Below are 23,452 nucleotides of genomic sequence, written 5' to 3'. Positions count from 1 at the left end.
CATAGCTACATAATAAATATTTGTGTACGCTGTTTCATATGTTGTTTTATTTTAAAAGACATTTCATTTTAAGTTCAGTTCAGCTGGTTTAGGAAAGAGGCCAAAGCCTGTAGATCTGCCTATATTTCATAAAGCAGATTTTAAACCCCCTGTTATGAGCTGTTTGTCAGTATCCTCAGTTTGTTTTGGAGGGTGACGTCACCAGAACACGTGACCTCCATCTTTTCGTTTCCGACGCTCTGATTGGTCGGGCCCAGAGGAATCCGCAGGACCGAAGCCATTTTATTATTTTAGCAGCAGAAGTGCAGGTGCACAGATAAACATCATAAAATAACAGCCGCCTGCCTCTCAGCGCGCACGGTACGATGGGACAGTGTGGGATTACGTCGTCCAAAACCGTCTTGGTTTTCCTCAACCTCATATTTTGGGTAAGAAAACGGCGGCGGCTCGAACAATGTGCAGCATCCCAGCGAAGGCCGGGGGGATGGAGAGCGCTAGCAAGCTGCGGACTGCGCCAGAGAGGTGCGCTGCAGTCTGCGGGAGAGCGGCTCCATTTGGTGGCATGTTCACGGACCCAGTGCTGCTTTCATCGCGTCCGTGAGGCTAAATAAAGAAAGCGACTATTTGTGCTGCTTGTTGTTGTCCGAGAGCTGCTAAAAATGATGTAATGGTGAACAGGTAGCGCTGGATGGCTTCACCTTCAGCAGTCTGAGCAAAAACGCAGCTATAAATGAAAACACTGGCTTTGCAAGATGGATTAATGTATGCAAACAGAAAGCACGAAAGGGAGCATTTCAATTCAGTGTCTGGATTATGCAGCCCAGTCCACACTGAGCTTGTATGTCATGCATATTTAATCAATCCGTGAATGTAATTTTTTGTTATTCACATTATCTTAGACACATATGTTACCCTCACATCTTTACTTGAGAGATCTATTGTTATTTCTGATATCTCTCTGTTTTAAAACCAGAACCACTCCTTTAAAATTGCATTTATTATTGTTATGATGTGTCCCTGACTCTGTCTGCCTTTGACTTTTGTCTTTTTTGCCTTTTTTTTTGCAGGCTGCTGCTGGAATTCTGTGCTACATTGGAGCCTACGTGTTCATCACATATGACGACTACGACCACTTCTTTGAAGACGTTTACACTTTGATTCCTGCTGTTGTGATCATAGCTGTGGGGACGCTTCTGTTCATCATCGGCTTGATTGGCTGCTGTGCAACAATACGTGAGAGCTCCTGCGGCTTGGCAACAGTGAGTGTGGGCTTTAATGAGAGGAATGCAGTGATTGAGAATATATATCTTACTTTATTGTGCACAAGAATTCTCGAAATCAGTTTAAATGGCGCTTTTAAGGGTTTGTCTTTAAGTCCCACTTAACGAGTTTTTATTCTTCCTAAGGAATTGGTGTGCTTTTCCAAAGTTTTATCTTTACCTAGGATTTATGAATATGCTAATAAGGCTCTGCCAGTATCTCACCCTTGCTGCATATTCCTAAACTTTTCCCAGACACCAACAAATTAATTCTCTGGACCGGCAACTAACATGTGCCAATTCTGAGTTTTCGCACATAAGAGGCAGCACTCATTTCTTGTTTATTGTTAGAGACACTTCATTAGAGTTTTGGATCTTGATAACTTTTTGTCTGATAAAAAAGAAAAAAACGAGATAGTCCTTGCCTCGAAGGAAACAGGGCAAACACAGTTTGTTTTTTTATGCTAAATGTATTTACCTGTTTCACCCCAGGCACGAAGGTTGTCTTTTTTTTTTGTTGTTAATTTGAAGTGACAGGCAATTAAGCTTCTTGCAAAGTGCAGTTAAACATGTTGACAGAATAATTATGCTGTTTGTGTTGATGTGATTGTGGTGGTAACAGAGTGTGAATGTGTAATTAGGGGTGTGATGTCTGTAATGAATGCGTTAACCCATGACTAACCATTCCTTTAAAAAGGTGACTTTTCCACACAAATCTAGCCTGTAACACACAGTGCAAAGATTTAAGTGCAAAAATCTGTTTACCATTTATCAACTTACTAATGCAAAGTGAGTTAACAGGAGAAAATTTTAAATTAATTATTGTGACTGCAATTTGCCTTCAAAACAGCATTAGTTTGAGGCTGAATTTCTGCAAATGAAGTTGGTGGTTTAGTTAGGATTTCTTATGCTGAGAAATACAAACGGTTAATTTTCCATCATGTAATACCATCAGTGAAGCATTGGCAGCAGAATGACAACAACAAGCACAGATGCCAGGTTTATGTGTCTGGGGGGAATCCTGGCAGGTTGGTTCAGGAGTAGTTCCCCAGCCTTAGCAGTGTCATGCTAATTATGAATTGAGTTCAAGAGGGCGATGTCTGCGATGTGAGGAAGCCCCTGGATTGTTGTGCTCTGTGAGCTGACCTGGGCAATATCTGATTATGTTTTGATGATTACACTTTGAGCTCAGAGTCCATCACTGACTGGTTCAGTACTGCAGGACTGAAGACAGTTTAAGTGTAGGTGATGCAAACACGTACAAAAATAATAAAAAAACTAAAATGACTGACTTGCCCACTCACAACCATCTGAACTTCATGCTTCTCTGTTGGAGTTCTGTAAGGCAGGAGGCCCTGGGGGCCACAGGTGTATACCAGCGGGATAACAGCTAAAAATAAAATTGTTGACAAACATGCATGCTCATATTTAGGGGTCCAAGGCCGTAGGCCGGAATCACATGGTATAGGCCACGCCCATTTCCACATGAACATTTTTTTGCTCTATATGTTTAACATGTTTTCTTGTGACAAATGGTAACCTGAGGGGCATCAAATAAGTGTTCATATATACAACTTATAGCCACTCCTTAGTGAATATTTTAAGAAACTTGTTATTTTTGGTGGATTTTTGAATTTTAAGGCCCACGTGGCCATTCTATTATACTGACCTACATTGGCTGCTCCTTACAATGAGAGCAAATTTCAGCCAGGATTTTAATCCTACTGAATAAAAAAATAAATCAAAGACACATGCGTCAAAAGGCTTACCGTTGGTAACTGCTCGCAGTTCCAGTTAATGTTATTTCTGGATAAATGGGTGGAAAAACATCCCTCTCTGTGATTAGTTTAGTGTCAAAATAAAGATGATTTTTGGTCGGATGTGTTGAAACCCCTGTTCATTCTAGTTCGTTAGGTAAGGTATGATGAAGTCTCAAAATAAACTAAAACCACTTCTGTTGTAATTTAACATATTTGAATAAGACAAGAGGGCTTACAGAATCTGTTAAATATAACAGCCATGTCACGTCTGTTGTTGCCTTCAGAGCAACAACTAAGTACAAAAAGTAGAACTTAGCTTTTCTTCTACGTTTAAATATTCTTGTTTTCATATTAAACAAGTACAAACATGATGTACATGATTAGGATCTAAACCTTGAAGTTTAAAATCCTAATAAATGGCCTTTAGCCTCGTTCAGTTAGTATTTAACTAGATTAAAAACCAGCAGACTGAAGTGTTTCTGTTATTTCCTTCTTGTCATTTCAGTTTGCGGCGATTCTCCTGTTGGTGTTCGTGACGGAGTGTGTGGTGGTGGTTCTCGGCTACATCTACAGGGCAAAGGTAAACGCCTGCTCACCGGTCTGCAGACGTGTTGAAGTGTGTTTAGTTTTATGTGGGTCAAAGACTGAATTTGTTCTTCATGTGTTGAATGATGTGGGTTTAGGAGATGAGGATAAAATTGTGAAAAAAAAAAAAGAAGAAAATTCTTCATCACTAAAAGTGAAATGTGCTAATAGTTTTACATGAACAGCAAATAAACTGTAGCTGCTCGTTTGTCACAGGTAGAAGATGAGGTGAATCACTCCATCCAGAAGGTTTACAATGAATACAGTGGCGCCAACAGGGACGCTCCCAGCCGCGCTATTGACTATGTGCAGAGGCAGGTGAGGAAACACCTGAAACTCAGTGGACTTTTTCTCTTTTTTATGTATCTCCACCATTTTCTGAGCATATTTGTGGACACATTATAGATAATGAGGATTTTATTGACCTAATTAATCTGCCTTCAGCTGCACTGCTGTGGTATTCACAACTACTCGGACTGGAGGAACACGCGCTGGTTTAAAGAGTCCAAGAACAACAGCGTTCCTGTCAGCTGCTGTCAGCCCAACATCAGCAACTGCACAGGCACTCTGACTCGACCCGCTGATCTCTACCAGGAGGTACACACACACAGAACGAACATGTAGCTTTTTCTTACAATTTATGCATTCACACATTCCTTACGTACCACTGTGCTGAAATGCCATTTCTTTCCTTTTCAAGGGCTGTGAAGCTCTTGTTGTGAAGAAATTAAAGGAGATCATGATGTACGTTATATGGGCTGCGTTGACTTTTGCATCTATACAGGTAAGCTGAAGAGAGCTAAAATAAAACGTGACAAAATGAATTTATAAAATTAGGTCAGTTCTTTGAAAAAACTCAAAGGTTTCACTGAAGTTCAACTTCACCACCACCTTGCTGTCCAACCGCAATAAAGCCATATAATACATATAAATACAATATTTAATCTTTTTTATTCCTACTTTATTTGTTGGGTACATCATTAATCTGAGTCAGAACAAATGGTGGTAGCAGCTGCTCTAACCTACAGAAAATGTTTGTCTTTCTTGAACAAAGAGTTTGATTTGAAAACATGACAATCCTTATTAAATCGTTCTGTTATGACTGATAGCATAATGACAAAAAAACCATCCCAGTACATTAGTGTGCTTAGTGACAGTAGTATCTTTTATTTACAATATGTTATTATTACTGCTTGTGCTATATATAAGAAGTTATGAAAGTGATGTCATTGTGGAAGTCTTGCAGTGGAGTTGATGCTTAATAGGTGACAAACAGACCCCTGATAATAACTGAGGACTCTTTGAGCGACAAAAAGGAAAAAAGCTGTTGTACAATATCAGAAAACCTGATCTCTGGTCAAATTTTAATGTCCGCAGTTTGCTTATTCTTTTGTTTATAGTAAGGGCTCTTGTTGAGACCCTACAGCTTTTAATTTATAATGATATGTACTTTTATACTTTGAATCCCATGACCAGTAGCAGCCATATTGAATGTTTGGCCACTCAGAGGTGTATCCAGTTGACACCAGATAGAACAATGACGTCTATTCGTTTTAGTTAATTAATAAAAATATAATTAGCTCATGTGCTCAGGAGAGAACAGGTCTGAAGGAGTTTAGCTTTTAACTCGTGTGGCTGTGTGCCTGCAGATGCTGGGCATGCTCTGCGCCTGCGTGGTTCTGTGCAGGAGGAGCCACGACCCGGCCTACGAGCTGCTCGTCACAACCAACAGCTACGCCTGAAGGACGCCACCACTCAGAAAACAAACGGGAGCATCACCGGACATGTTCACAGTAGATTTCAGCTGTAGTTAATAAAGCTAAAGCACATCTTGCACAACTCATTAAAAAAAAAGAAGTAGCGAAAACAGACGATGAGTTTGGGGTGAGCAGGCTGCTCAGTGGGAAAAACTCCTATTTATTGACATGCTCTCTACATTGCTGTTATCATTTTTTGTTTTGTTTCCTTTGAACTACTGACCTACATGTGAAAGCCAAAGCTGTATACGGCTAAATTGATATTTCAATCGCTGATTTCTTGTCTTTAAATTGTGGGTTAATGAAATTTATGTCCATCCACAGTGATGATGATGAAGAGTAATTTGAAGCTTATGTGTGAGGATATGATTGGGAGTGTTGTATAAAATGAATTACTGGCTTTCTGTGCAAGTTTGCACTATAACTACAGTTCTTGAGACACTCAGTGTTGTTTTTTTTAGTTGCATAAGTTAAATCTAAGCTTTTATAACCGTACAGCTAGGCTTTATGATAGACTTTGTGGACTGTGAGAAAGAATAATAAAGCAAAGTCTTCTTTGTTTTTATTTATTTTTTGTTGCAGCTCTGTATCCTGTTTTGTTTAGTAGAGAATATTCCTCATGTTCACAGATATTTAGGTTGTAGGTAATGTCCCTTTTTTTATTTTGGTGTGGAGGTTCTCTGAATCAGGCTTCACTAGCGAGGTGTTGCTCATGAACAGTATAAAATGCGACCAAACCTTTTAGTATCCAGAGCTATTTGTATGATCAGTGTTACCTTAAGACTTGTACGTGTAGATTCAGTTTGTTAAATAACCTCAGTGTGGTTTTGTTAGTTAGAAACCTGATGCAAAGAACTATAACACATTATTTTATACAACTCTGTGAAACTGTGCACCGTTACTTTTGAACTGTTTAGTTGACTCTATAGTTATGTATTATACCTAGTGCTGCTGGAAAAAAAAGTTGTTTGACCGAAGAATGCATAGGAGACAAATAAACACATACATGTCATCAAACTGTTTTTAATTGTAATTTTATCCACGTTGCAGAAACAATGAAAATATGTTCAAAGGCAAAATAAATAAGTAATGCGTTTAAAACAAACGGTTGGAATTTTAATACTAACTTTTTTTTTGTATTTTAAGAATTTCTATCATTAGCTACAATGGTTACTGATACTCAGAGCTTGCACAAAATGCTGTGTGAACTATAGCCTTATATAATGTCAAATACTACTGGATTAATACTCAGCTGCAATGTTATCTGAGTCACATATACAAAAAAACAAATAACAGCAATAGTGAAGGCAGACCAAGAGAGATAGCGTAAATAAAAATAAATGATCTTATTGTTTTAATCATGTAACTAATGTTAAAAGTAAAAACTTCAGTATTCTTCACTCCTTTAACATTTTTCTTTTCATATATTGTGAGTGAGCTTCAGTAATCCACACAGGGGTCCTGCAGCTGATAAGAAGTGATGTAGACATTTTTGCAGTTTGTTTAAAATGCCTATTGCTCAGAACATTTTTTTATTTTTACAAAAATGTATCTGTAGCTTTAAACCTACAGACTGCAGTGTAAGTAGCAATATGTTTGTGCTCACCTTGCCCTTTTGTGTGTGACATAAAAATGATGGGCAAAGCGTCTCTGCCTCCTTTTGTTTAAAATCGAAGCCGGCAATTTTTTAAGTTTTTGAAAATCACGTTCACACAATCATGTTCTTTTTTTTTTTTTTAGGCATCAAACCACTCAATATTAAAGATGAACATTTGAACATACATCAGCAGAGTAAGAGCTATAAAGAGTTAGAAGTAAACTATAAAAATAAATTTGTCTGGTGTGCATTTTTAGTTTGTAACCAGAGATGTGTCCCATTTATTTATGTAAACTTAAACTTATACTGCAGCCAGCCTATAGGGGGCGCTTGAGCTGTTTTAACTTCAACTTCCTCGTTACATTCCTCTGTCTAGTTTTTAGTACATGTCTTATGTCTTTATGCTGTGCATGACTTCACACGTGCTGTACACTTTTTTATAAGATATAAAGCAAATCTAAGTAAAATGACTCAAACTTTCTGAGTATGCTTAGTTTAATATTGCGGTTATAACCAATAAGTTTTCCTGTGTTTTCAAACACAGGCTTGACGTACTTACTTACTCCTGTTTATGTAAATGTTTTCTTCGGGTACTCGGGTTTCCTCCTTCTGACGAAATGCATGCATGTTAGGTTAAATGGCAACTCTAAATTGTCCCAAGGTAAGAGTGTGGATGCTTGTTTGTCTCATTTGTCTCTATGTGGTCCTGTGATGGACTTGCGACCTGTCTATGGTGTGCGAGAGGCGAGTTTGAGACCACTGGACTTAGGCACCAGCTTCCCTTCCAGGAAAAAGCAGGTAAAAGAAAATGAATGTGTGGCTTCATGTTTGCACAGTGGACGTAGGTGGAGACATTTTATCCATCTTTATTTACAGTCTTTGGTTCAAACTTTGCCTAGATAGTTTCCTGGCACCAGTCCATTGTACCCATTCCTCTCCACCGTCCACCAGCCGTCTTCTCCTTGTACCAGCACTTTAACTATGTCCCCTCTCTTGATAGTCAGCTCATCTTGTTCCTGTTCAGTTATTGTAAACACAAACAAATGTTAGTCATTAAATTTAATGTAAAGGCCTCTATTATATTTCTTTTAATCTACGTTGTTTAACCAGCTTCATCATGTGTTATTAGTTCGGCCAGAAAATGCAGTAATCACCTGTGCATTGTAATCATAATGCGCAACATAGAACTGTTCATTAGCTGAAGCTGCAGCCAATAAAGGGTCTTGATGGACGCTTGACATGGCTGCATACCCTCCATCTGATGCGTCATCTGGGGACAAGTGGCCAAACAGGAAGTTACAAATAGAAATGCAAGCTTTACTTCAGACAACATTTATAGCACGTATAATGTATATTTCATCCACTTTAAATATAAGTTATGATTTATGTTTGCCACAGCAAACATTGGAATTAAAATTTTATTTTATTAGCATAAAACGATTCACTGTCATCTCCATCAGAATGCTTTTATTTTACATTTTTAAGTTTCTTACTGCAACTTCTAAAGCTTCAAATATACAATTACTATATTCAAGTACATACTGTACACACAGACACATTCAAAATCGCAATTAAATACTAAGAACTAGCTGATCTTTTCTTTTTCCTAACTTTTAGTGTAATTTTCTGATTTAAATTCAGTTTTAAGAAAGAAAGCAGTAAGAGAATGCAGTACTTACTCGCTCCTGCAGACGCCAGTACTGACTGTGAGATCTTAAGGCTATCAGTGCTGCTGCCCACAGATTCTCTGAGCAGCGGCTCCGAGCAAATGCTTGATTCAGATTAGAAAGAAAAATACATGATTAGGATACTTACACTGGTTCAACAAGCTGCTCCGAACAATTACTGCATGTGATGCTTTTTTTTGTAACATTAAAACATCGGTTTGATTCTTAGGTGGACCAGGAGGCCGTCTTTTCTTTGTTTTAGGTTTAGCAGGTTTACACATCAATGATAGGTTACACATTCATGGAACTGTCCCATCTCGATTCATCCTCCTGTGGCGCAAAGTGAGCCTGACCGTTGACGTTTCCCACTGTCCTGGTCTGGTAGCAGTTTTCAAACACAATAGGATCTGTGAGAAGAAAAGAGAAGCTGCTGGTTTGAGAAGTGGGACTTTCTGTCTTAGTGTGAGCTGAAAAAAAGAAAACAGGTCAGAAGCTCAGCAGCAAATCTAAACCTCCTTGTGTTTCTTTGTGCAGCTTTTCTGTCCTTTTGAAAAGCTCACCTGGCGGTTTTGATCCTGTGCCTTTGGTCTCTATAAAAAAGTTGTTGTCTGTGGTGATGTCACACGTCTCCAGGACCTTCCTCACCTCCTCGTAAAGCTGATTTTGAAAGAGGACGAAGTCAGAGTTGCGCAGTTTTCGGCCTAAGTGTCTCAGCTATAGAAAACTCTTTTGATAGGTCTTTTAATTCAAATGCGTAACAAATGAAAAGAAAGTGTGAACAGTGGTTTTGTGCTCTTGTCTGTTGTCAAATAGTGGTCATGTCAAAAAGAAAGTACATTTACTTTCAGTTCCACTTAAAACATATAAAATGTATTCAACTTTTTACCTGAGAACATAATGTTTCATACTAAATCCAATAATGAGATAAATACAACCTCAGATGAACACCATATGACACATTTACCATGCAACGATTGCTTTAATTACAATTAAATCAAAATGCAGAAGCAATGTGTGTGAAGGTTTTCAGCCTCTGCATGCTACCATAGTGATTACCAGGATAACTAGCAAACAGATACTGCTAATTAAATGCACCTAATTAACTATTTATCAGAATATTTGTGAAAATAAATGTAGCTTTTAGAAACAAATGTCAGCAAACTTTAATGAACGTATGCCATAAAACCAGGGAACCAAAAAAAACACCACAATGATGTGAGAGATTGATAAAATAAAACAGAAGAAACTTTCTGAACTGGGTCTGCTTAGTTTTTCAGTCACTGCGTGTGCAAATGCGCTTAAATTATAAAATGTACAAAGCTACATGTTCAGGTTGTTGAGGTTGTGTATACTCAAAATAAAAACCTTGGAAAGGTCATTTGGTAATAATGATACAGAACAGTAGGATTGTTTTTATTCTCCTAATAGTGTCCAAATTATTTTGCCTTTTTAAAAAAAAATAAAATTGCAACAAGATTGTTTTTGGTAAAGTGTTCTGATCAAGAAGAAAAGACGTCACCTCATCATCTTTGACACACTGACTGGAGAAATGGTTGCAGTTGTCCCAGAGAGCACATCTAAGCATGCTGATGCGATCGCCCTCCAACTGCTGGAGCACCTGGAAAGCATGAAAAAAGTTTCTTTGATAAAATCAGAAAAGATAGAGTTAACTAATTTAGCCTGAGTGTCTGCAAACACCCACACTGACAGCATGATCAGAGCGCCGTGTAAAAACTATTAAAAGAACTAATGCGTAATGCTTCTCTGTGTTTTCCCATTTTTGTACTCTATGCAGCATGTAGTCAACTTCCTCACTGGTCAGCAGTTCTTCCGTTAGGTCCTGTGGTTTGAGGTTTATTCTCTTATATGAAATTTTGACTTGCTTGCTGACAGGAATTTATTGTCTGCTGTACCTCACATGTGCTTTTGTGGGTCTCCTCCCAGTCTTGGCGAACCGTTTCTAGTTGATCAATGTTGTTCATGTACAGCATCTCTGTGAGAAATCAGAATACTGTTGTCAACAAATGGTAAAGGTAAAACAATGTAATGAAAAAAAAAAGTCATGTCTTTTTAAGCTTACTATCTAAAAATAAAGTGCAGAGGTTCAATGAAATGTGGAACTTTGTGAAAGATTGGAGCGAACCCTCCTTATAATACTTAAAGTGGTCAATTTCAATAGTTTTAAGTGTTTTGAAGGTTTTTTTATGTCAGCTCTTGTGTCTGACTATTCAAAAGGAATTTTTTTTTGTAAGACACTTAACACCAATGAATCATTGATGCATAAAAAAGGAACCTTACTCAAAAGATTTACCACTGGTATGGCTGCATACATGGGTCAACTTAACAAAAACCACTTTTAGTCGGTATCTTTAGATGCATTTTTACCAGCAGCATGATGCCTTGTCATATTTTGTTGACTTAAACGCAGTTTGCATTGCCAGTTTTTCATTAAATCAACAAAAATGCTAAAAAGAACTTGGTTTGACAGGTATAAAACTGTAGCTTTGTACCAAAAAACATCCCAAAACCCCCAAACTGTAGGAGTAATAGATGTTAAACTGAAGGGTGAATGCATCTCTCAGGTCCTGTGTCAGCTCTCTGATGCTTTTTGCCCTAGTTTTAAAGGAGCTGGTTGTCACATTCTGATTATCTGCCATTTAAGTTTACCACTTCTTTCACCTTCCACTTATTTACTTCTCTTCCTGTCTAAAGAGACACTGTCAAAGTATCAAAGGTTTATAGGCAGTTATGCTGGACTGAAACTGGAATCAAAGCAAAACTTTAGAAGAATCTTCAGAAAAATTAAAATTCCAAGGTTTGTGGCTTCTTGAAGGCAAAGTAGTAAAACATTCTGTGTGCAGTTTGCATTCAAGAATGACAAATAGTACAAACGTTTGTGGCTGGAAACCAGAAATGACAAATGTTGAAATGTGTTTTTTGGTGCATACCCGCTTCATTGACTGCTTGTCTGCATTGTTTGATCCTGTGACGAATCTGTAAACCAAATTCAGTTACAGGAAACATTATAGGTTTGCCTTGTGACAAAGGTTAACACAAGCTAAAAACAGAATCGTCGGGTAACTGAAACTTTTACTTAAATGGACTTTAAAGGATACAAGATAAGCGTGTCATGCAACAGCTGCAAATATTTCTCACTTAGCTAGCTGTTGCATGACTGCAGAAAAAACTCACAAAAACAATGTTGTACAATGGCCCAACAGAACCAAGCCTTTGCTGATTCATCAGTTACATAAATGACATACTTTGAAACTTTTATTTATTAAAGCAGGAAAGCAGTTGCATTAAAAAGTGATTTTGTATGTGATCTTGTTTTGCATCTTTGGTAAAACACAGCTGAAACACGTCGGAGGACCTTCCCTGTTGACTAAAGTTTGAAACAATACCTGAGAAATGCAGCTGGATAATTCTGAATCCTACCTTTTCAGAGTACTTTGGGGGGACGTTTGTTTTCTCAGCCCCCTGTTCTACCTCCTCAGCCTCCTTGCATCTCATCTCGTAGTTCTTCTTCGACTGGCGGAAAGGGAAACAGAAAGTTCAGGCCACACATTGCAGAGGAAACCAAAGATAGAGCTAATTTGCCTAATCACAAAACTAGTTATCTAGTTTGTGATTGATCCACAAACAGCAAAAGCCCTTATCCTTTATGTTTCATTAATTTGTGGCTTGAGCACCACATGAGCTCACAAATGTATATTTCTTTACCAGAAAGCGAGTTTTGTTTGATTGAACAGATCCTCCCAGTGTCTTACCTCCATAGTCTTCTTGAAACAAGTCACTTTTTTCTTTTGTACCTTCTCCATGATGCTTTCAAACTACAAACACAGTGAAATGATAAAGAATTACCATCTGTAACCTTAAAAAATTATGAATTCTGAAACTCTGATTTTGGTTTCATAATGACAAACTAAACCTCCTGTAATCACTGAAATACTGTCACAACCTGAAGTTGTACCTGAATCATTTGTAGTTCAAGCAGCCTACTGTGAGAAGTGATTTTAATAGTAATAAATTCAACACCTTGACAACAAATAATTAGAATAACTACTAAACTAATAAAAAACATTTCAAGCACTCCTCCAAGCTGCGAGCTGCTAAGCAACAGAAATCACCCAGTACCTTCTTCCTCTGCTCTTTCTGGCGCTCTCTGAATGTCTCGATCTTTTTCACCTCCTCTTTCAGTATATCAGATAATTGGATGTGAAAGTTCCCAATGTTCTCAATTTCTGCAATCCAAAAAAATTCCAAAAAGCAGCATTTATCATTTGACATGTCATAAAAATGAAATAATATAGTGGGATACTTGTGCTGAGAAAATGGACTCACGAGTTTTCAGTTGTTCAAAGGATGCTCTCAAAGTGCTAGAAAAACAAACCACAATTGCTATTATTGGATGTGAATTTTTTTCTCAAGTTGGGAAAACTGCATTCAACGGTCCTCTTACATGTGCAGCTGTATTTGAGCAGTGTGGTAAAAAAAAAAAAAGATTAACGTGTGTGTTTTGATGCACTAAAGTCAAACACATATAGCACGGAGATTCTGACTCTGGCAAGCTGACTTTGCAGTTGTATGATTTGTAAAAAGAAAAAAAAAGATGCAAACTTTTTGATGGTTTGAAATAGATTGACCCAAAAACTTTCCTTGCTTTTTTTAGTTTCGTGCTTCTTTTGTTGCTGCTGCTGTTCACAAAGAACAGGAAACTGGCAACAACCAATGACCTACAGACCGTGAGGAAAGCTGTGCACTGCAGTGTGTACATATACACACACCGCACGTACAAACATGGTCTTTTATTTATTTTTTTCTTCTTTCGTTCTTATGCCTCCTTCTATAAAAAGAGTGTGAGACAAAGTGGCTGGCGTGTTGTGAATTTTAGCTTACTGGTCTGTTTTAATCATTTCTGATAGTGTCCAAAACTACATTAAACAGCACAAAATAAAATGTGTTTGCCATACACATAGAGCACATAATGTTATCTTTACATCTTCATAGTTGTATGATGAATATGCATATTTTTTTCTTTTTTACCTGATCTCTGTGTGTCCTCCAGCTTTTCGAACAATAGCCACCAATTCCTTTCCATACTTCTCCTCCGCCAGAGCCCTGTGCAGGGATAACAGATGGTCACATCACTATGAATCACATCATTTACGTTTTGATACTCAAACTGCATGATCTTTACAAATGAGATAACAGAGAGATAATACTGTTTTGTAGGTCATACATGTATTTTAGCAACTTTATCACCTTTTGCCTTGTTTGTATCGGGACTGCAGAAGTTCAGCTCTGAAGTTTGATTAAATCTAGACATGAACTCCATAAACTCAATTGTGCGAGACAAGGGATGAAGCGTATTTATACCTCAGAGAGAGAGAGAATATCTGAAAATTCAACTACCATATGCAAAACATTGCTTTATAAACTTGTAAAACACAGACAGAGTAAAGGGTTCACTTCAGCTGATGTGCTTTTAATAAAATAATCACCACAGATTCTTTATTGTTTGGAAAGTAATTTGAATTGATGGGAAAATACAGGCTTCATTTGTTGGACGATGCAGTTTGAAAATCTTCTCTGTTAAGAAAGACCCCAAAGTGTCTGAAAAGCAAGCCGGTATGTGGCAGATTGCCTGTTACTGGACAATGTGCTTAGGTACAAGCTGTTTTATTATTATTTAATGGTAAAAATTAGCCGCTCAAGTACAACCTCATCTTTAAAAGCTCCTCCACATCTTTGCACATTTGCTTGCCGTCACGTAACCTCTGGATCACAGCATCGTATCCAGCATGGCAGGTGAAATCAGACCCCTGCAGTGAGAAGACATGAAACAAATAACAAACACAAGGAGAAATGTTGCAAGGGACTGCAAAGCTTACCAGTTATTACAAAATGTCCTTTAGTCTATGTCGAAGTTGCTGCGTGTTAGAAATGCAGAACTAACAGCTGAGCTTTGACAAGATAGAGTAGTCATTCGAGCTGTCTTTAGTTTTGGACATTCAAGGTCATTTCAAGCACACAGTTATCTGCTGCTTTATACTTTTTTTTTCTACTTTTACAAGCTTCAACATCAGCATAAGAGAAAAGTCAAAGTTCATGACTTTTTAGTTCTCAGAATATCTTAGACAGTGCAATAACTGAATTCAGGCATAGTTTATTTACATTATGATTTTAACACATACAACTTTAGAGAAATAACATTTAAAACGGCTTTCTCAGTGTTCAGCACCGACAGCTTCAACAAGACACAAGACAACAGAATCAATTTACCCAGAAGGCGTCTTTGAACAACAACGGCGTCATCCCAGCTGGTACTTCCTCAGTTTGGCCTTAACTTACAGGATTTTGGAATAAAATGTTTACCAGAAAACTAAAGCAAGTGTTTGAAGGCTGTGTGGCACTTGATCAGATAAACTGTGTTCAAAACCAGCTCGAACATGAGTGAATCATTCTCAGTGCTCTGAATGAGGAAGAGCTTCTGTCCCATGATGTCACTGACCACAGATCAGTGGTTCAGCCCCCAACCCAGACTCAGTCTCTGTCATTCTGTGAAAGGAAAAGGTTGTCATAGTTTTGTGCTCTACGTTAGTCAGGTCTCTCTATATATAATAATGTCTACATACATATCTGAGTAAACAGGCCTCATCAGTCTTTTAAGTGTTGCAGTGATGTACTCATTTACAGTAAGAAACTTAGGTGTACAGAGAGGTTTCAGGGATTGATGGTCTAAAATCTTTATCACTATATGCTCAAATGACTTTTTTTCTGTTAGATTTTGATTGAACTGATAAAGAATATCTATTATATAAAAAGAACATTTTACATATACAGTATTTTCAAATAAATTGTTAGTGTGGTAAACCACACACAGTTATTTTATTTTATTAAAGAAATAGTTCTAATTTTTTTTAAGTGTTTTTCTGAGGAGTTATTACAGTAGTTAGTGTCTTACCTGCAGTGTTCAGAATGGTTTTAGTTTTAAGAATCAGATAGAAATTCTTATCGAGCTAATAGCTAGTCAGAGCGTGGTCCGAGAATGAAATTAATATTTTGGGTCCCTAAATTCCTCTCTGAGATGGGCGCCAGTCTGATTAGCTGTTAGCTTAACTCCTCCAAGAGTGTTTCTCTTTGACGTTTGTCTCTCTGAAAATGTTTTCCTTTGTCAAACTTTACAACTACAAAATGTTCTAACTCCCACATTAAGTCTATCTATTTGAGGCCATGTGTAGTCTTCTGTATTCAGTTAAATTGGGTATAATTCTTTTTCATTTTGCTGTCTCCCTAGACTTGTCTCCTGGAGTGGTGATCTTTGGGTTCAGAGAAAGAGTAACAACTCCCTCTTGGAAAACCGAACATCTACCACTTAGAGTAAAAATAATCCTTCCAGGCCAGAGCTTACAAGTTTTCACATCTAGAGTCCAGGGTGCCTGGCCTTCGCTGTGACCCTGTTTGAGGTCTCAAATGGAAGAACAAGCCCTGGGAATCAGCTGTGCTTCCAGGGGCTGATCACACACACACACACACACACACTTCCTACCCTTCTCTCACTCATTTTTTTTTTGTCTCTCCCTCACACCGGAGTGGCACTTATTGAACTGTGACAAACGAGCCGTGTCAGACCAGCCCCCCTACCTGGGGGATTGGCTAAATGACCTTTCCATTACCCAACCACTGCTGTATTCCCCCTCCACAGATAGAGTTACCCACACAGCCACCCAGCACATTTGCTAAGACCAGTGTCACTGTTGCTACTGTTTGCAGCTACATCCTACCTTGCATTGAGATGCAAACATCTTTACATTTGATTTTTTTATTTTTTTTTTATTTTAAGATGAAGCGTCACTTCAGCTGGAACATGTACAGAATTCCAGTTTTGTGTCCATATTTGGCCCAGTGTTCGAGTGTGGACATGTGAACCCTGGGACCATTTTGCGGGCTGCTGGTTGTTTGGGTTTCTGCACATGTGTGACATATCTGTACTTCTCTTTGTGCGTGTGAGTCTCCGTCCGGCCTTCAGTGTGTGCCTTAACTGGTTTTCACACATTCCCCATCCTTCATTCCTGCTAATCCCCTGTTGACCAAAGGCACCAGCCCCAAATCTCACCAGATACTTTAGGGAACAAGTCTGAGGAGATGAAGAGGTGGGGGTGAGAGGACTGGAGTGGAAAGGTTAAAAAAGGAAGGGGAATGAAGAGAGAGAGAGAGATTGCATGGGGAGGGCAACGATGATGCAAAAGGAAAGGGATGAGGTAAAGATGGGAAAAGGCGGCAAGGCTAAAAGGATTTGGGTAAATAAAAAAGACTGACGGGCGAAAATACAAGAAAAACAAGTTCTTAAATTGACCGGGACAGAACATAAAGTTTGGTGGAATCTTCTTGTTAGGAATGTAAAGAAGTGAGTCCTTGGCTACATTAGTGAAAACCTTTTAGGAAGCTGACAGACGGAGAGCTAATGACGTGTAGGCACAAGAGCGGGGCCTGTAGTTGTTAGTGAGTGAATCTGTACAACTTGTCATAATACAGCTGAAAACCAGCAGCTTAAGGAGGTAAAGGAGAAGGAGGAGCATCACTCCAACCCCACACAGTAAGCTGGGGGGCGGCTTTCTCACGTGTGATCAAAGATTTGCTTTGAATGAAACATTTATTAGCCACCTTAATCCTCGGTACTACGTCTAAGAGCTCCAGCTTTAATCAATTTGATCCTCGTGTGTCTGTTATTCCCTGATGTGTTTCTCCGAACTCTGGGATAAAGACAGCAAAGAAACATATGTGCACACACATGGCTAGTATCCATGTTTGTATGGATTTTTTTTCTTTTTCTTTTGCATAAATATTTGATTAGCACTGATGTCACATAACGTGATCGTTACCATACTTCTGTTTCATTGATGACATCAAAATGTGCATTTGTAAGAATGGAGACCAAGTATGCTGACGTTGGGGGGAAACAGTGGGTGAGGCCCCTGAAGGCAGCAAGGTGTCCAAACATTTAGGGTGACCTGTGTTGGTGCTGACCCTTATTAAGGGATAACATTAAACTAATATAACTGATGGCCATCAAATGCTTTTCTATCGCTCTTTATATTCTGCTCCTACTTTATTTTCCTACTTCCTCTCTTCTCTCTCTGCCCTTCTCACTTCCCATTTCCCTTTCTTCATCCTGTTTCTGTTCCTGGTGGTGTCTCCACACATTGTACCGCGGCACAGTGCTTGGTTTTTGTGTGCAAATATCTGCATTTAGGAACACCTGTATGTGTGCTTCTGCAGCGTGTGTCTGCATTTGCCACTCACGCACTGAAAGGGGAAACTGCTGATTTGCTAAATGGTTTTCTCCGTTTGACAGGGAGTAAAGATTCTGCTGGGCTTCACTCCTTTGATCCGGGCCACAAGGGGAGTCCGAGCCTGCCCAGATGGGGTCCAGCGCATGCGGCCACTCTGTGCGGACCGGCTCCCATTTCTGCTCAGCTATTCTGCGACTTCAAAGAGTACAAATGGATTTTTTTAAAAACGTGGCTGTGTGTGTGGCAGTGCACGGAGGACTGGGTCTGCTCATCTGAAGATAATGGATTGTGTGTCCGTCTGTCCCTACTCTACTTTGTTTGTGTTCGGAGGGTTTAAAGAGCTATAAAGAGAAAAGTAGCCCGCTATTTGACAAACTGATAAAAGGTATCATGTTTGTTGTCTTTGCCTTTGTGTGTGTGTTTGCTCCACCTTAAAGTGTCGACCACTAGCTCACCTGTTTAACTTGCTACACAAGATGATTTAGGATCTCTCAAAAGAGGCTAAATTAAGTTGCAGGTTCATCAAAACCGCCAACATCATTTATGACATCATAACAGACCAGAAAAGACAAAATACTTTAACTGAGATTTTGCTTATGTTTCACATTCTTGCACTTTAGGGTTTTTCATTTTATGCTACTTTACACTTCCACTCAGCCACATTTTACAAATCTTTATTACATTTTCTTTGGTTTATTTGTAGGTTAACTGTAAGATAAACCTTCAACTAAATAGTTAAACAGTCTCTTGAAACACAACTCATGGTCAAAGAGTTATGCTTTACTATTTTATTTAAATTTTACTGTTAACACCTAAGAGACTTTACTTAAACAGGACTTACTTTGCCCACTAAATGAATTTAGATTATTCCGTAATTAGTAAATGTGTCATTTTTTTGTGCTTACCAGTTTCTGTTGTTCCGTTTGATACTTTTTCTTTTGTACAGTTAATCTTTCTCACAGCAGGTGGGGCTGTTGATTTCCAAATTTTACTGGTGGAGTTTGGAGCTTCACACGTCTCCCAGCGAACGTTGAGGCCTCGTAGACAGGGAGGAATGACAGTCTTCAGTTAACAGAGAAGTCTTTTAAAAAAAGATGCACATACAAAATGATGCACATACTTCATTTATTTATTCATGTCTTTAAGAAATCAGGAGCAATAGTTTAACAGTTAAAGCTCTTTTTCTTATCAGAACCACAGTTTCTTTCCATTGCTGTCAACTTCACTTTTACAGAAAATATGAACATTAGCAGGAATCATGTTTCACATTCAAAGTGTCAACATTTTCAATGCTCACCTCAGAAGTAGAAATACTTTTTCACCTCTTCATGTGTATCACTGGATGTCCTGAAGCTAACTTAGTAAAATCAGTGCAAAGCAGTTTGATTTATTAAGTGCATACATGTTTTTTTTTTGTTATCATGCTGAACAAAGTTAAATAATATGTCCAATCATATGTGTACGTAGACGAAGGTCTTCTGTAGTGTTGTGTCAGCAGCTTGTTTGTCCTTAAAGTTGTTCTGCAGTAAGAGGATGGTTGTTGGTGAGATGTCAGACATTTTTATAACGGTGATAAAACTGAGGACAGAACAGGTTGGATTTTACAGAATGTCAGCAGGAAAGAGAGGGAGGAAGGTCTTCACTTGTTCAGTCTCACTCTGCTTTACCTCAGTCTATGTCTTAAGTTTAGTCTTTATCTAGTTTGGTAAACAATCAAAATATATGACTAAACAGCAAATTAATATTTTACACTGTCTTTTTTTTTTTACCTAAATTTGTATTTGCTCTATTTTTTTGTGCATTTTGTACAAATATGTAAAAAGTCTGCTTCAGGATAAAACTATAAAATAATATTGACTATGTCATGTGATTGTGATCATCATTATGTTGTATATTTTTACATTTATTTCAAATCTGAATAGAATAAAACTTAGTGGGAGCATTAATTGCAGCATGCCTGTAGTGGTCCTGTTACAGCAAACACTGCAGACATAATTCACATCTTTGACTGGTAAATGCCACTGCAGAGGTTGTTGTAAATTGTTAGGTCTTCATGTTTGTTATATTTTAGCCCAACATTCTTGGTTGTCCATTATAGACATTTTACAGGTCTTGTGGAAATGATAAAACAGAAATTTAATTTTAAAAAATGTACCTTGAAAGTCAAAATAAAAGGAGAAGACTGAAGCAAATATGTCCAGATTTACCAAATAAACTGAGATCTACACTGTAGATTTTGTGCTGTTGAAAACACTTGCACTTTAAATAAAGAATAATCTGTTGTACAGTATGTGGTAAATTAGAGGTTCTCCGTCTGCCTTGAAGTTTGTTTTCTGACAAATTAAACTGTAAAGGTGCTGTGTAATTTTTCATATACAGTCCATATTCTGAAATCAGTGAGAGAGAGAAAAAAAACCCAACATTTTCAATAAATATTTTTTCTCCTCACATAGAAGAACTGTTAGCATGAGCGTGGCTCCATCCAGGCGTGTTTGTTTATGCAGGCGGCTGGGCAGGCCCAGGTATCGCAGTTACAGTGGTGTTGTGCTATGCGGTGGTGTGCATGATTATCGACCAGCGTGTCATGCAGGATAAAGCCCAGTGTGCCTCTGTTGACTGCTTTGCGGTCAACACTGCAGGGAGCAGGATTGTGGTTAGCCTACAGACAGCCAAGGCTGTGTAAGAAGATCATCTGTGTGTGTTTGTACGAGTGTGTGTGTCTTCTTCTGCCATGTTTTCAGTTTTTATTTATTTATTTAGTTTTCATGCTTTCTATCTTTAATCTAGCATGACTTCCTTTTTCTAATTTGGATATAGATTAAATTTATTCATCATTCTTCTGCTAATATTTACTTCTATACCACCATATTTACTCACACAGTGAAAACTTGCAAGTCCTTTTGGTTTTAAACATGTTAAAATTACTTCAGCCTTCAAGCTTTCTTCTTCATCTGCGTTGTTTGAATATTTGTTTAGCCCATTTTCTCTCCTCCCCCCTTTCCTCTCATGCCATCTAACACACTTACAGAAGTGAAATGTGTGCAAGGTCTGGGCCCTGTGGCCGGCGCTAATAGATGGCTCTCGTAAAAGGCCTGAGTTTTGTAGAGGAGAGGCGGGAATGCCGTCTTTGCCATGCTCTGATTCTTTCATGTCCCGATGATAGCACCATTTCGTAGAGCTTCATCAATTCTTTATGGAGCCGAGCTCAATACACAAACAATATCTGAGGTTTGCCACAGGCATGCTCGGAGCACGCCAAACCTCCTCTTCCACCGTCCCCTCTCTCAATATGTTTTGCAAGCTTGAGCGGTTTCAATACACTTGTGTTGGAATGAGGACATCTCATTTAACATCAAGTCAATTGATTGATACACCCGATTCTTGTCAGGACAGTCAGGAGTCACGTCTGTTGTGGTTTTGTTGGTGATAAAACATTTTTGATATAACTAGATGAACATTTTTGCAAAAGTTCTGCAAATCTTACTGGACAAACGTCAGCTCCGGTATTTATAAAGTGAACAGAAATCTGAATGGGTTCTTTCACTAATCTAAATAAATCAGACCGTAAAAGGTGACATTGAGTTTTTTTTTAAATTTTCATCTGTGTTCAGTATTATTACCTTAATGATACATCATAATATATGATGAGCCTTTAGTTTTAAGTTCATCCTCCTCTGTGTTTTAGCAACATCAGCAAAACTGTCAGCACTAACTCAGTCCTGTTTTTGTCCGTATATCTTTCACTGACATGCACATCATGATTAATGAGTTTGTTTGAATAACACTATGACCACTTTAACCCAGAGCACGAATGGCTAATTAGTTTTTATCAAATCCATCTTTTACCTTGTTATGATTTATGCTGCCTCATACATTAAAGGACACAGTGTACTTCTTGCTGTCTTGTCAAGTGACACTATTTCTTTAATTTGTTGCAAAACACATCAGGGCTTGACCTTTATTAAAGTCATTTTTATTCCTTCTCAGTTAGTGTTTTGATTGAGTAGATTGTCTCATAATCAACACAGTTTTCTCTAATGATAATAATAGTGTTATTTTAGCTGCTGGTTTATGATGGAAATGATTTGAAGTCTTCAGTGATTATTTTACTCATCTGCCTCGAATGCTAATGTTTGATGATGAGGAGTGTGGAGAGATCAGACGTGTTGTTTATTCATTTTCCTAAATGAAGAGCCCATTTCTGCTCTTATGCTGCAAGTTTTCTCTTGTGACTAAGACTTGTGATTCAGTGGTCAATGATTTGTGCCTTCCAGTGGCTTTTTGAAAACTGGTGAAGGTTTTGATGTTGTTCTGTGGCTGTTTTCAATCTCATCTGGTGACTAAAGCTAGCTTGAAAATTGGTGGATATTTCAAGTAGCCATTAGCTTATCAATCCAATTTAAACTCAATTTCTTAAACTTTTTAAACTCTTTTTCCAAACTCTGATGTCTCAAGGGTTTATTTACATGTGAATTGTTATTTCTTCATAACCTTTCCACAAAACCAGTTTCAAAAGATGTGAACTATCTGTTTAAAATTGAAGTAAATCTTTAAATGTTTTTAAAATTATAAAATGTGTTTAATATATTGCCAACCCAGTGGTATCTGACGCCACAGTGACATCTTTTCTGTGGTAAGTTTTTATAGTTTTTTGTTAAAAATAAGTCATCAGCCTAGCTTCTGTTATCTTGATCGAAACCCTGTGAATATATAGAAATAAATAACACACCTAGTGAAGTTTTCTGGCCTGAAAGGATAGTAATCTGAATACCTAATACATACAAAATGGTGCTTATTTCTTGGTAGCTGCCAGGACGCCCATTGTTTCCCAGGATCTCTGCTCATTTATTAGCTGATGAGCGTTCACCGGCATCACCTTCTTCCCAGCGTTAACCAGCATGGTGGGGCAGACATCTTTCACCAGTCGACTTGTCATTAACTAAAAGCATGGTGGAGCTTTACTCCCAATTACCACTCCTCTCACAGCACACATAAATCACACATCGTCGACTTTCATGAGCTGCAGTCTTGATCTGATTTTCTCCTCACTCTGTCTCTGCTCCACAGGAAACTTCTTCGACCATCATGCCCTGTAGATGTTGGTGCAGCAGCATCACGAGAAGTAACTTTACCTTCCAACTTGTCTTCACTGTACAGGTGCTGGTCATAAAATTAGAATATCATGAAAAAGTAGATTGATTTCAGTAATTCCATTTAAAAAGTGAAACTTGTATATTATATTTATACATTACATACAAACTCATATATTTCAAATGTTTATTTCGTTTAATTTTGATGATTACAAATGACAACAAATGAAAATCTCAAATTCATCATATCAGAAAATTAGAATATTACTGAAGACCAATAAAAACAAGGGATTTATAGAAATGTTGGCCAACTGAAAAGTATGAACATGAAAAGTATGAGCATGTACAGCACTCAGTATTTAGTTGGGCCTCCTTTGGCCTGTATTACTGCAGCAATGCGGCGTGGCATGGAGTCGATCAGTCTGTGGCACTGCTCAGGTG

General features: G+C 38.1%; 2 protein-coding genes across 3 annotated transcripts; one reads left to right on the top strand and one right to left on the bottom strand.

Annotated features, from left to right (window-relative positions):
- Positions 1-260: 260 nt before the first annotated feature.
- LOC108237418 (tetraspanin-3) lies at positions 261-6,727 on the top strand. Its single transcript, XM_017418821.3, has 7 exons — positions 261-428; positions 1,068-1,259; positions 3,525-3,599; positions 3,821-3,922; positions 4,049-4,201; positions 4,305-4,388; positions 5,254-6,727. The coding sequence occupies exons 1-7, from the start codon at positions 366-368 to the stop codon at positions 5,344-5,346; spliced, it is 762 nt and encodes a 253-aa protein (XP_017274310.1). The 5' UTR covers positions 261-365; the 3' UTR covers positions 5,347-6,727.
- A 297-nt stretch (positions 6,728-7,024) lies between these two features.
- pstpip1b (proline-serine-threonine phosphatase interacting protein 1b) lies at positions 7,025-15,106 on the bottom strand. 2 transcript variants are annotated; one of them, XM_017418819.3, is made up of 15 exons: positions 14,911-15,106; positions 14,350-14,450; positions 13,672-13,746; positions 12,970-13,004; positions 12,763-12,869; positions 12,396-12,458; positions 12,064-12,156; positions 11,574-11,619; positions 10,539-10,618; positions 10,145-10,243; positions 9,186-9,282; positions 8,921-9,092; positions 8,638-8,729; positions 8,113-8,228; positions 7,025-7,974 (listed from the first exon to the last, which is right to left on the bottom strand). In XM_017418819.3, exons 1-15 carry the CDS (start codon positions 14,941-14,943, stop codon positions 7,843-7,845), a joined length of 1,341 nt encoding a protein of 446 aa, XP_017274308.1. In that variant the 5' UTR covers positions 14,944-15,106; the 3' UTR covers positions 7,025-7,842. The 2 variants fall into 2 exon arrangements, with proteins under 2 accessions (XP_017274308.1, XP_017274309.1); XM_017418820.3 differs by having other exon boundaries at positions 8,921-9,032.
- Between the last annotated feature and the right edge of the window lie 8,346 nt (positions 15,107-23,452).

Source organism: Kryptolebias marmoratus, linkage group LG15, assembly GCF_001649575.2.
Source record: "Kryptolebias marmoratus isolate JLee-2015 linkage group LG15, ASM164957v2, whole genome shotgun sequence".
NCBI classification, from domain to species: Eukaryota; Metazoa; Chordata; class Actinopteri; order Cyprinodontiformes; family Rivulidae; genus Kryptolebias; species Kryptolebias marmoratus.
Note: the sequence above shows the minus strand (reverse complement) of the source record. Positions and strands in the feature narration are given on the sequence as shown.